This window comes from Hippoglossus stenolepis, chromosome 3 (assembly GCF_022539355.2).
Source record: "Hippoglossus stenolepis isolate QCI-W04-F060 chromosome 3, HSTE1.2, whole genome shotgun sequence".
NCBI classification, from domain to species: Eukaryota; Metazoa; Chordata; class Actinopteri; order Pleuronectiformes; family Pleuronectidae; genus Hippoglossus; species Hippoglossus stenolepis.
In genome coordinates this window covers 30,965,996-30,979,867 of record NC_061485.1, presented here as the reverse complement: position 1 = coordinate 30,979,867, position 13,872 = coordinate 30,965,996, and the positions used below count along the sequence as shown (strand labels likewise).

Sequence of the window (13,872 nt, the reverse complement as noted above, 5' to 3'; positions counted from 1 at the left end):
ATTGTACAAGTTCATCATTAAGCCTTCATGACACTTTTAGATACGCTTACATAAAGAAAGAACTGTGTCACCAATAATAATGAGAAGGCCTCTGAGTACCAGTGTATGGATATCAGCTCTGTCGTCTTTTAGAGAGTAAAATGACACTAGTTAGATAGCTATAGTGACAAGAAAGGAATGGTTTAATGAAAGCTGAAACAACCAAGCACAATTTGGATTGAATAGCTGCCGAACATTCCCTCTCTTGGATCAAATTATTTGAATACGACTGTGCTCATCAATGTTTTCATAGAATTTCTGCTTGAGGTTCTTGCCCCAAATCCTGTTGAGCTCCAAGTACACCTGAAAAAAAACTGATTGTGTCTGCATCTCAATACCACCCTGCAGCTCTACAATCAGTCATTTCATGTTAAAATTGTGAGCAGTACATTAAATAGCCTCATTGTTTTATCCACAAACAACTAAAATGATTAATATCCAACCCAACAATAACTTCTGCAAAACTCTACTTACCCCTTTATAACCAAGTCCTTTGAATAGTTAAATGAAACTGATAATGCAATGTGTGCAACCATTCACAGTGCACATTTTGAATCGGTATGAACAGCGAGCATGACCCCAAGCACATGCTAACATATTCTAACGCTATGTTCAGCGTTTAGCTCACTTTTCCCAGAGAGTTATCCACAATTTTTTCTTTTACGTACACACCATTTTATTTGGTGTAATTTTATCTAAAACTGCTTTTTTTATTTCTTTATTTCTTAACTTAAAGTTAACATTTTGCTGTCGGCAGCCGGCAGAGAATTGATAGCACATTGACACAAGCTTATGCTGTCAGTGGACCATATTTTTGTTGTCCCAGAGAGCTGTCTGAAAAATAGTTGATTTGGTCAAACACACTCACTGTTACACTTGGTGTTGATGCTTCCATACTCTCCCACCTCTCAGGAGGTCAAGTTCTCCTGTCAGACGCAGCAGCCATGGACTCCTGTCTAAGTGCCCCTGAGCAAGGCACCTTACTCCCCTAACATCTGCTCCCCAGGCGCTTTCCATAGCTGCCCACTGCTCCATGTGGTTACTGTGGAACACGGATGGGTTAAAAGCAGAGGGTCAATTTCCCCATTGCATGTAGTGCTTGAGTGTGCTTGATTGAGGGACAATAAAGGAATCTTAATCGTAATCCTCATACAGGTCATACAGGACAAAAATTCTAATAAGCCCCTCCCCTCCCTTACAGAAAAGCAACATGTTAAATGAATAGTTCACCCAAAAATGATAATTCACTCATTATTTACTCACCCCTATGCCGATGGAGGGGCGGTTGAAGTGTTTGAGTCCACAAAACAATTCTGGAGTTTCAGGGGTAAACAGTGTAGCTGGCAGGTAGCAGCCGAATCCAATACAATTGAAGATAGTAGAGACGTGAAAAAACACTAAAACAAAAAAAACATAACATGCCTCCATACTGCTACTGTGGTGTAATCCAAGTGTCCGGGAAGTCCCGACAATCATATTCGACTCTAAACGAGGTCATTTACACCATGTTTTAATGCCTAAATGTCCGCGGATATCTTCCGGCGAGGTGCATTCAGGGACCGTCTGAAATATTATCGTCCGCTTGTTTAGCGACTTCTGGTGGACTTTTAGGTGTAAAATGAAATGACCTCGTTTTGAGTCGAATATGAATGTAGGGGCTTGCAGACACTTGGATGACACCACACGAGCCTTAAAGTCCACCAGAAGTGGCTAAGATAGCGGACGTTATTATTTATGACGGTCCCTGAATGCACCTCGTCCGAAGATATCAGCAGACACTGTTTACCCCTAAAACTCCAAAAGTGTTTTGTGGACTCAAAACACTTCACCCACCCCTCCATCGGCATAGTGGTGAACAGATAATGAGTGAATTATCATTTTTGGGTGAACTATTCCTTTAAGTTACCTCTGCTTAACATGATCATTAACACTGTATGTTACAGCTGAATAATACAAACAACTAATTTGTTTTAGTAATGACTCGATGTTTTTACAAAACAAGACAGAATAATTAATGACCACTAAAAAAGTTTATTTCAAATAAAATCCGGGTTTAGGCCAAGAGCCTATGTGACAGTTACACATGAGGTAACATGCAGGTATCCAATATCAATATGCCAAGGTGTTGTTTAACACCAGGTTGAAGGTAATGTCAAAGTAAATTAATCACCTTCCATCCACTAGAGAAAACATGACAACTGATTAATAGTTCATTGCAACATAATTATTTATTTGCTGGCTTTGAAGTTTAATATTGATCTTGATGACAATAATCCATCAATTAATTTACCTTCCATTATGCTACAAAGTGTTTATCCTAATCAATGCTGCAAATACCCTTATATTTCTTATGTTCTCCATTACACGTGGCATCTATTGCACTTCTGTCCGTCCTGGGAGAGGGATCCCTCACATGTGGCTCTCTCTGAGGTTTCTACATTCTTTTTAGCCTGTTAAAAGTTGTTTAGTTTTTCCTTACGTTTGTTGAGGGTTAAGGGCAGAGGATGTCACACCTTGTTAAAGCCCGATGAGAGAAGTTGTGATTTGTGAATATGGGCTATACAAATAAAATTTGATTGATTGATTGATGACTTTCTGAATGAAGTTTCACATTCCTCACACGAAAAAACTGACTATATACACAGAATATTTGTTTTTCTCTATTGGATCATTAAGTGTTTGTACTGTTTGATTGACGATGATGATTATTAGCTGGTTTCTGTATCCTTTGTTTTTACAGGTGCCTCTTTTCCATGATGTCTACAGCAGAGAGTTACATCCCACACTGAAGCTCAATGAGATTGAAACCAGTGTAAGACTTTTAACACTACATGCACATTATAAACATACAAAAAGACTTACATCCAGATCTTTCACAATTTGTAACACTTCATGTCCAGAGGAATGTGAAAGTTCATGTTTAAATGTTTTGATCTGCAGTCTAGGCAATTTACAATTGTTTACAAATTAAAAAGTTTGCGGTTGGCCTTTTACTGTTGCAACATAAAAGTGCCCCTGTATACATAGACAGCCCCATAATGACATGGTTTTCCAAGTTCAATTTGTGCAAAATTGATACCTGAACTCCAGCCACTACATTTGGTATGACCTGGAGCACTGACCGTGGGCCAGAACTTATTACCCAGTATCAGGGCACACAAAGAATAATTTTGGCCTGTCAAATAGGGGTGTTAGCATCCAGTGTCCATATACTCTGAGCCTCTACTCTCAGCATATACTCATGTAGACCCTTTATTGTGCTCTTTCATTCTGTCTTATGTTTTCTCTCTGGTTTCTGCAACATGATGTGGTTACCACCTGCTGTCCTGTCTGACACAGAAACTCTTGGGTCGACTGTGTGAGCAGAATCGAATATTGAAAGACCATAAGGCTGTTGTCCACAGACTGAGAATGGACAAGGTACTTAATTTTCATCACAATATTGTACCATTTTTTCAATCTAGGTAAACTATATTATTCCACAAGGGGAAATTAATGTGCTCATACACGTCTCAATTAATACATATAGGCACACCATACATGCACACACAATCATATACACCCACACACAATATATTAGCAATAGGCCTACTAACAATATAAAATGTGCAAAAAGAGATGAGATGCCTCATATAAGATATACAATCTAAAAGAGCAATAAGTATATACCATATACAGCAGCATATACAATATACAATCGAAATGTTCATCTAGACATACCAAATCCAATATTATATAAAATGTACCTCACATAGCCTCATGTATGATATACAGAAAATAGACAACAGTATACACAAAAAGAGCAGCCTACAATAAGTTCACAATCTAAATAAGCATACCTAATATAAGTGCGCATCTATCTCTCATTTAGCAATCTGATTAGATGTAGGGACAAATTATTTGCTGTACCTTGATGTTTTAAATTTTCTGCTGCAGAATTCTGCCGTTTGACCTGCTATTCCCTCTGAATTTGAGGTGGAGAGGATGAGTAGGATCCTTGAGGATCTGATCCGCCTTTTTTAAAATAAGGTCATCATACAGCTGTGCCACAGACACCTGATCAACCTCAATGAACCTGCCCGCTGTCTTAATCATGTGCTGCAGTTTGGCGTGATCTTGAGCCAGGCCGAAGGACAGAACGCTCTGCAGTACAGCTTTGTAGAACATCTGGAGCATGTGATGGTCTACGCTCAAATCATTCAGTTTCCCAAGAAAGAACATCCTCTGTTGCAGTCTTTTAGACTTGCAGTGCGCATTCTTAAAATTTTAAGTGATAATAAATTTTAGACACACTCAACTAATTCACCCTCAATCCTGGAAGGAATTATTCCAAATCAATGACCATCGCTTTCGTTATCTAAACATGGACATCGAGAAAATTATCCGAGCACCACTGAATAAAACCCAGAATTTCCCTCTCAAAACCCTATGCTGATAAATTGTGCCTGACCACTGCTGTGTCATCCGCGTATTTAAAATATGTATGAGCTGGTGCAGATGCTTGACAGTTATTGGAATACAGATTCTATAATATGGGGGACAAAACGCACCCTTTCGGGGGGCACCGGTGTTAACTATTTTAACTGATGACGTAGCAGAATTGAATGTAATTTGCTGTTAAGAAATTATTAATCCACAAAATAATCCTGGAATTTGCACACCAACAGGTACGATGGTATTGCAACCCAAATCGACAAACACAATTTTTACCAGGCTCTGGACCTGTTCAAGTTTTAATACATGCTTTGTGTTGTAGTATAAGAGTATTATTATTATTATTATTATAGCCTATGTGAGGATATATACTCTTTGATCACTAAAATAAAAACACTTCACTGTTTTCAGGACAGCCTAGAAGAAGTGCTGGTTGCAACTCATCGGGAGATCGAGCTGTACCATAACCAGCCTTTGGCCATGGAAAAGCTACAGTTCAAAAAAGAAACCCTGCAGAGCCAGCTCATCAACATTAGAGGGGAGCTCTCACAGGCCTCCAGTGTAAGACAGTGTATCACACATTTAGGATGTTGTGTGTAATCCAGACAAACACACACGCCTCAACATGTTTTAACATGTGTCTAGTTAAATCACACTATGTAGAACTTTGTAAAATAAATTTTTTACCCAAATAATCTGGACTAAATATCTAAACAGAGCTTATTTTTGGGCTGCCTTACCTATGCATACAGAGTGGGGGACAATGTCATTTTGTCATTATGTGACTCGTCCAGTGCTTGAACAAGAGCTTGGTTGTAAGAAAATTGCATGATTTATGTAAACCACAGATTAACAATTCCCTTACTATGGCTGCATTTGTGTGTACCTCTCTCAGGCTCTAACCACCACTCTCATGGAGTTTGAAGCATTAGAGGATGAGGCCAACGCTATCCATGGAGATCTATGGGAGCAGCTTAATGCAGGAGGACAGGTAAAAATTCATGCTATTATCACCCCTGTAAAACATTACTGTACAAATTAATAAACACCCTTGAAGTAGGCATCATCAGCCTACATTGAAACAATGTAGACAGTTCAAATTTAGATACTTCAATTACTTAATCAGTCTCCAAAAAAAAGCTCATAAAAAGCTGATTTCCAGTTCAGTGGATCTCTATCCACTTTTCAAGGAAACACACACATGCACACAGTTGCAATTAATGAAAATATAAATATAATATTTACCAATATATTTACCTACTACCAATATATTTGCCTACTATCATGGGTTAAATATGACTAATAATCAAACAGTGATGCACAGTGGTCAAGGAAACACCTAAGTCACAGCTGGGGCAATTAGCAATGATGTAAGTGGGGCATTAGTTCAGAGGCTTTGGTTAAAATTTTTAACTTATAATTCTTTAAACCACATTAACCGAGTCATTAACAGTAGAAATATTTGTCTCAGCCTGCTTGGGTCTACTTAGATGTGGTAAAAAGAAACAATAATTACCACCCTGCAGTGGTATGTCTCTGCCAAACAGTGCATTTTCAGTCTACATAATATTTGTTTCCAGACTTGTTTCACCACTAAAAAAAACTAAACAATTAATCTTCTGTCAAAGTGATAAAGATTTCACAATATTCCCTAAAGGCAGACTTAAGATATTGTATTCAAGATTCCAAAAACATGTATTGTGAGGCCCAAATCTTATGAGGTCATTCTTGAGTCCAAGTTAATGCTTGTGCCAGATCTAAACAAATTACCTTTGGGTTTTGCTGATACATCACTTTCACAAGAACATGAGGTCACCATTGGGACCTTGACCACAACAATTTAAGCATTTCATCTTTGAGTCCAACTGAATATTAGTAAGAAATTCACTCAAGGCCTTCTTGAGATATCTTATTAACAAGAATGGGGTGGATGGAAGGACGGACTGACAACCTGAAAGCATAATGCCTCTGGCCACTGGCTGTCACTGGCACAGAGGCATAAAAAGTATAGGAAGGTGAATCTAAATTTTTTATTAGAAAACAGGCTTTTGGGAATGATTGAGATTATTAATTCACTTCAATTTTATTTGTATAGCGCCAAATCATAATAAACATTATCTTAAGGCACATAGAAGGTGTAGACCTTAAAAATGTATAAAGAAACCCAACAGTTCACACAATGAGCAAGATCTATGGCAATTATGGACAGACAAAACTCCCTCATTAACTAGAAATGATTTTATCTTGGAATTCCATGAATCTCAATTTTTTTTCTGAATTGTTAAATCTTTCTGATATGCTATCTGGTGCCAAACATTTCTGAAAAACCTGTTTCTCAGCAGTACTTTTTTTCCCCAGCAAGAATAAACAGCCAGCCATTTATCCATTTATATTAAATTGACTAAACTTGAGGCGGCGTATAGCTCACCTGGTAGAGCTGCCGCTCCATTGAGGCTAGGCCTCACCCGTAGCAGCCTGGGTTTGAGTCCGACCCGCGGCCCAGTGCTGCATGTCTTCCCCCACTCTCTGTCCGCCCCCCTTCACAGCTCACATTTTATCTCTGTCCTCTCCAGATAAAATAATAAAAAATTAAAAACTTTATTAAGACATAATTCTTTATATAGGGTGAATTGGGTAATCTGGGACATTTGTTAATGTGGGGCACCTAAACTTCAGTCTGTTTATTTTCTGTTCTAACAAAATCTAGTCAACAAGACTTTTACTGTAGGTTAGCATGGATATCATGTGACTGAAATCACTTGACTTCATGGGGGTGATGTCACAGAAAGGGGCGGGGTCAATCAGAAGCCCCCTCTCTTGGAATTGCATGACAAGGTCAATGAAATAAGATTCTAACAAGTTAAATGTTAAGGATATAAATCTGTCATGAATTAGACAATGTTCTTGATTGTTATCAAATTATGTTTTTGACGAATTCAAGCAACAAAATATGCATTGAGTTGTTGAAAATGCGTTTTAGGCTGTTGTTATTTTAAAATTTGTTTAGCTGTCCCACTTTATCAAACATGATTGATAATGTGGGACAGCATGCTTTGGGCAATCTGGGACAGTCATTTAAATACTCTAAATGGGGAAATATGCATTTAGGGACTGAAGTTAAAAAAAGATAAACTAAATAGATGTAGCATATGATCTGCAGTTGTCAGACAGGAGTTGATGGTAAATACAGTCTGTCCCTGTCTGTTTAAACTGATAGACTTGTTAGCTAACTAGCACATAATTAGTAAGCTCTCTGGGAGGAGCCCAGATGAGTGGCAGTCCTGTGGTCTGCAGCCATTGGTTTCACCAAACATGTGGAGAAGACAATGGGATGATCGATGATTATGGTCTCTCACCTGCAAGGACTGTTTGTTCACTGAGTAGCCCCAATAGAATGGAGAATTACAAATTTGTAATCTGTTATTGTTGCTTGCTTTTGCTTGAATTTTACTAGATTTAAAAAAATGTTACACACCTTTAATAGAATATTTAAAATAAATTGTATAGTTTCTTTATTTAGAGGAGGGCTTTTTTTTAAAGACTAATACAAGTCTTTAATTTTTTTGGCACAAAGAACAGGTAAAAGCTCTGAGTATAATATCTCCATTCTTTTTTCGAGTGTGTCTAATGTGTCAGAATAAGTCGCAGAAGTCAAAATTGCAAAAAATGTCCCAGATTACCCTACTATTTTTTCCCAGATTGATTATAGTGTGGTACATTTTTGTAGAAAATGTAAAAGAAAAGGTTGCTTGGGGTATGCTAAGATATTGGACTAATTACGGTGTGTTAGCATTACTGCTAATGACAGAAACTATTACTGTTTCAAGGGTCATTGTTATTATAGCAAAAATATTTATTTCACTTACCTTTCGTGTTATCTAACCATGTGAATAGTTTCAGTTTTATTTGTTCAGAAAATTCTGCCTCCACTACAATTGAGATGAAGAAGTCTGGTTTGTTGCTTCTGTAGAAATGAAAAAGTACATTTAGATACTTGAACAACAACATCTCCAATAGAACAAATGTCCTTGTTGGTCTGTATCAATATCCCTTTGATACTACTCTGTCTATCCTGGCTTTTTGTTTGCAGAGTGAACTTGTGCGGAGGCACATCCAGAAAGAGTTTTGGAGAGTCCAGGATGTTTTGGAAGGACTGCACAAGAATAACTTATCCAGAGGTACTGACACAGCCAAGCACCGAGGTAACACAATGGAGCTGGAAAATAATTACTTTAATTCAATGGAAATTCCAATGGCCTTATCATGTCAATTCTAATGATTCAATCCTTACCACCCCTCCTCCTTCTATTTCTCTTGGACAGTGGCCAGCGGTGCATCAGGCTCCTTTAGCACAAATAGTCCAGCCAGTCCCCTGAGCTCAATAAGCCTCACCAGCCCACTCAGCCCCTTCTCCCCAGTGCCTGGCTCCCACGTCTCCCCCAACAAACAGCTGGGCCCGGAGGTAAGCACCGGACACACCCAGCTGGGGACAAACCCCAATTCAAAAGCCGGAACAAGCCTATGCACAGACACTAGAACCATGCTTGAAGTGCATAGAAGATCAAGACCTAAACCTCGTCCCAAGTCATGTACAGTACCTAATTACAAATCTGGCACTAGGCCTAGGTGTAGACCCAGAAGTTACAGAGAGTCTGAAACAAGCCTGCTTGCAGAGAGTATAAATTTCAACCATTGTGAAACCTTTCAACAGACCTTTCTTCAGCCCTCCCTAGCTTTCAAAAACCATTGGGAATCCTCTGCTAGATTAGATCCTGTGATAGAGGAAACAGACCGTAACATCAAATGTAGAGCAAATTTTAACCTTGACCAACCTAGGTCCAGCCAGCAAAGTCTAGCCAGAATCAGAGCAGGAGAAGAGCTCAGATTTCTTCAAGTTCAATACCAGGACTTTGAATATACCAATCAACATTCATACACAGTCCAAACCCAATCTGACCTTCAGGAGACAAAGTGGTTATCCTTAGATGGCTGTATTCCAGAAGTCAGAGTTGGCCTAAGAAAAGATGTCTATCCAGACTCCAACCCACCTCAGCTCTCAGCAAGATACCATAATGGCCTCAGAAACCTGCCCTCCAAGAGATGCTTTTCTATGCCTGAATCCCAGCTCCTGCTTCTCCACGATTCATTTTGCACTGATGTTTTATCATTACACTGTAGCCAAGATCTCCATGCACCTTCAGTCCTTTGTTTTAGGAGTGCTTGCCCCAAAACCCAACCCCATTGCCAGCCAGCCTCTCTATCATTTTCTGATGCTGGTGCATGTGCAAGGCCACTTACTTATCCTAACAATCAAAGGAAACTGGGCAGTGATCCTGTGATTTTTGTCATAACACCGTCTGATAATCATTCAGGTAAAGTGTTAATGCAGAGCCATCTTTAAAGAAAACATTATCAACTTTTTAATTAACCTCAACATTCTGAAGCTCTGTTAATTCCCATTCCATTTGTTCAGGTTTGTAAGATTGTAAATAATATTTAACTGCCAGGTATTTCATTGACCATCTGGGGATTTTCGTATCTCACTAAAATCACATCAAATAAGTCCCATGAGTCCTTTCTGCTCTGCACTTTGCCTGTCTTATTATCATTCCTCCTGATGAGCAGCACTCTCTCTTCCTTCTGTCCTTACTCTCCTCTCTTCCTCCCTCCTACCTGCCCTTATGGTGATATAGGAAACTATTCCCCCAAGGCCTCCTCTCCCCAAGACCTATTACCCTTTGGAGCTCTCCCCTACCCATCCCCCCTCCATCCCCCCTTTGCCCTTTGACAGCACCGCCTGGCTACGCAGCTTGTGCCGTGATGATGGTTACCTTGATGGTGAAGATTCTCACATCAGAAAGGTATTTGGGTGTCAATACCTCATCTCACCCAGTCCTAAATGTTCTTCAATGTCATCTTTCCACATTATGAGTCCACCAAAAGCCATGTATCCCTCCAAATCCCACGTGCTTCATCTTTCCAGACAATCCACCAATTGCCTCTGAATATCTTTGTCTCAATAGCAGCCTATTTTTATGCTCAACAAAATTTGTACGTAATGGTGCTGCTTAACTGTTATAATGTCAGGTACATGCTGTAACAGAAAATCTTTGTAACTAAATAAAGGATATCAGATCAAAATGCACTACATTTGCATTGCAGGGCAGGGAAAGAGCAGCAGGGTTCTCTACAGCCAGTAATGTCTTAGTAATGATGTAGTCATGCTAGCTAGTTACCTGTCACTCCAGGAAGCAGCACTATTAGTCAGTCATTACACTGGTCACTACAAAATTATGTGGTGTCCATTTCCCCCCATAGTGTCTATATGGACATGGATAGAACATGTATTTATGCCATCCAATACTATATCATGTCTGGCTGCAATCTGTGCTGCATTTCTGTAGTATAGCAGTTAATAATCAAGGAGCAAGGGTGTTAATTTTGGGCTCTCAGGTTTTCTCTGTTCCTTTGAAGTACAGCATTGTAGAGGTGTTTGGTGAAAGTTGGCCTCTTTCAGAAGCTCAGAGACTGAATCCACCATTCTCTGCAATTCCACTGAAATTAGATGATTTTGGTCTTACATTTTATAATGCATACTGGTCAGGTCATTACTACACATGCTAACCCCTAACCCATATGCAATGTATTGTTTCTGCTATTACAGGTGTAACAGGCATTTTAAAATGATTCTCCAATCAGTACCCTTAATAACACATTATTGAATGCATTCTGTTTAATCAGCAGCTTTGGATGTTCCCTGAAATTTGTCACAACCTTTGGGTTTGATATTGATTACATATTTCATATTGCAGCTCCAGGTTGGTGAACAGAACACTCTGACTGATATGCAGGACCTGTTCCAGGAGAGGCAATACATCATGAATAAAGGTGACAACCTTAGCCCAAGTTTCGATGTGATACCACCTTGGTTCCTTTGAAAGCTGATAATCATAGTTTAGCAATTTAGTCCTGGGTTGGTGCACAGAACCTCATGGAGCAGAGTCCACATTATTCTGTCTTTTGAGGTATGATTATATCACCAAATTAACTGAGAGTGACAAGATATGCAAACATTTCCTCATTGTGTTAGCACTGATAATTAAGCTCCTTCATCATTCAAATTTTTCTGAATGTATCTCTCGTGTCACTTGCCAGTTGGCATTGTTCCTCCTAGAACCAAGGCCCCCATTGACGAATTACACAGCAGCTCTACTGAAGTGTCTCGGCATTTTGGCAGGGTGCGGAATGGAATCTCTAGGGTATGTTTACCTAAACTACATGTAAATATTATCCAAATACAAGTTGCACCTATCTAAACCACAGTGCACAGATGTTCAGTCTTAAGCCTTCAAACTAAATTCTGTATGGAAATCTATGTCAATATGTAACCAATGTACACTAGAAACAAAAAACATAAAATAAATAAATGAAATTGACAAATTGTCAATAAAATGAATCACTGGATCACTTGAGCTTAGTTACTTACGACATACAAAACCATAACATTGTGATTACCATCAAGTATGTTTCTCATGATCAAACTGTGATAGCTCAGTTCAGAAAGTAATTCAAATGTAGTTATAAGTGATGCCATAGTTAAGAGCTTACATTATGCTCAGATAAGAATTAAGTAACACTTGGGTTTAAAAATGTTGAGTTTAAATGCTTTCATTACACCCAGTTTGATTAACTATTATCTGTGAATAATCGTAAGAAAGATGCATAATTAATCAAGCAAGATTTCTTTGATATTTCACGATCAGTAGATTTTAATTTAATGGTTTCAAAATTATTTCAGCATTGAATGGAACATGGTTATTACATAAAAAAAAATAAGACCAAAACGAATGGAAAGAAATAGGACTGAACCTTGGTAAACCACACACATTGTGATGGTTTGCTTTGATACATAGTTGCAAATAACTTATGTCATTGAGATGGGACTTGAACCTCTTTGTCTCAGAGACCAATGCAGTTGACTGTCTATGTAGTTGTATGGTGGACTGTGTCAAAGTGACTACTAAGCTCCAACAGAACTAGGACTGAAATCTTTTCTAAAGGTGTTACTATGTCACATATTTTCAACAGGAACGTCCAAAGAGTGCTGTGTTTCCTGCAGAGATGAAGTCAAAGATGAGCATAGAAGAGCAGAATGAGCGAATCCGCCGCAACCAGAGCAGCTCTGTCAGGGAGAAGAGGCGGAGCCTAAACCTCTCAGGTGGCCAGTCTTCAGCCAACTACAAAGTGGTATGATCAATCATGTGATATTAGAAGCAAAAACTGAATGTTTCACTTGCTCATACCTGTACTAACTACTTGCGCATTCATACTGTCATGTACAAACACACACACACACACATATATAAATAATTTATGATTATTATACTTAGTTATATGCAGTAGTGTCGTGGTGTCTGGAGAAGTGGGTATTCTTAATTAAATTTTTTTTTTAAAGCAGCCCATCCAGCAAAGAATGAATGTCGGGTTATAAACATTGACATGTAAAAATACACTTTCAATAGTATTAATAGTATATAAAATTTCAATCGGAGCGAAGGTGTGATCTAATTAGCATGTGAATAGTAAGGAAACATAGGATGAGCTTGACAGACATGCAATGTCTATAATGTATCATCAGATGTATCCTGAAAATTGTATCACTGATTACAATCATTATAGCATACTTACTTACACAAGGGAAATAGGATCCCAACACCAAACACCTGCCTCTGATTGGCTTACTCTGATATTTGTATCCAAACTTAGCAATCAGAGGCAGAGTAAGGCGGGTGATGCTTTCGCTCTCCTGGGAAAAATTTGGCTTGCAGGACACTACTGTATGATGTGTACAAAGGCAATTTAAAAGTGGGTATGCATATTGAAAAATGAGTGGTAATACACCATATATGTAACGGCTGTGTTTAGGACCCAAATACATCACAATATACAGTAGGGTCGTTGGAATAGACCATAAAGGCGTCTCTCAGCGGACACAGGGAAAGTCAGGCAGGTGATCAGAGAGTTCAGTTCAGTAACAGAAATCACTGGGGGTTCTGGCTGAGGATGAAAGGGCGTCAATTTCATAGTTTGATTTACTGACGCATTGACCAATACATTTGGTCAATGCGTCAGTAAATCTAATTATTGCTGTCTGTCTACTATTTTTATTTAAATAAATGGAGTTTTAATATACTATGCATTTAGTCAAAAGGGTGTGTGTTTACATTTTCTAGGACAGCCAGGCTTTCATCATTTGTGTGTGCGCATGGTCTGAGGAAGTTCTAAATTTGTTCGCAGAGTACGAACAAATTTAGGTACGAACATATTGACGAATCCCATTTGTGCGTCAAACGTACACAAGGTTTAAGCACAGATTTGTGCGTATGCACTGTTAGTAAA

General features: G+C 38.7%; 1 protein-coding gene across 13 annotated transcripts in view; it reads left to right on the top strand.

Annotated features, from left to right (window-relative positions):
• Positions 1-13,872, top strand: part of plekha6 (pleckstrin homology domain containing, family A member 6) — a 168,807-nt gene that overhangs the window by 128,449 nt on the left and 26,486 nt on the right. For 11 of the 13 annotated variants that reach the window (XR_007032573.1, XM_047339267.1, XM_047339269.1 and 8 more), the window contains 10 exons: positions 2,780-2,851; positions 3,379-3,459; positions 4,885-5,034; positions 5,369-5,464; positions 8,564-8,675; positions 8,796-8,935; positions 10,167-10,334; positions 11,286-11,361; positions 11,629-11,732; positions 12,562-12,720. Coding sequence is in view for 12 of the 13 variants with exons in the window: in XM_047339267.1 (XP_047195223.1) it covers positions 2,780-2,851; positions 3,379-3,459; positions 4,885-5,034; positions 5,369-5,464; positions 8,564-8,675; positions 8,796-8,935; positions 10,167-10,334; positions 11,286-11,361; positions 11,629-11,732; positions 12,562-12,720 (1,158 nt within the window). In the remaining variant the exon portion in view is untranslated. The remainder of the gene's footprint in view (positions 1-2,779; positions 2,852-3,378; positions 3,460-4,884; positions 5,035-5,368; positions 5,465-8,563; positions 8,676-8,795; positions 8,936-10,166; positions 10,335-11,285; positions 11,362-11,628; positions 11,733-12,561; positions 12,721-13,872) is intronic. The other 2 variants (XM_047339265.1, XM_047339270.1) reach the window with 2 other exon arrangements.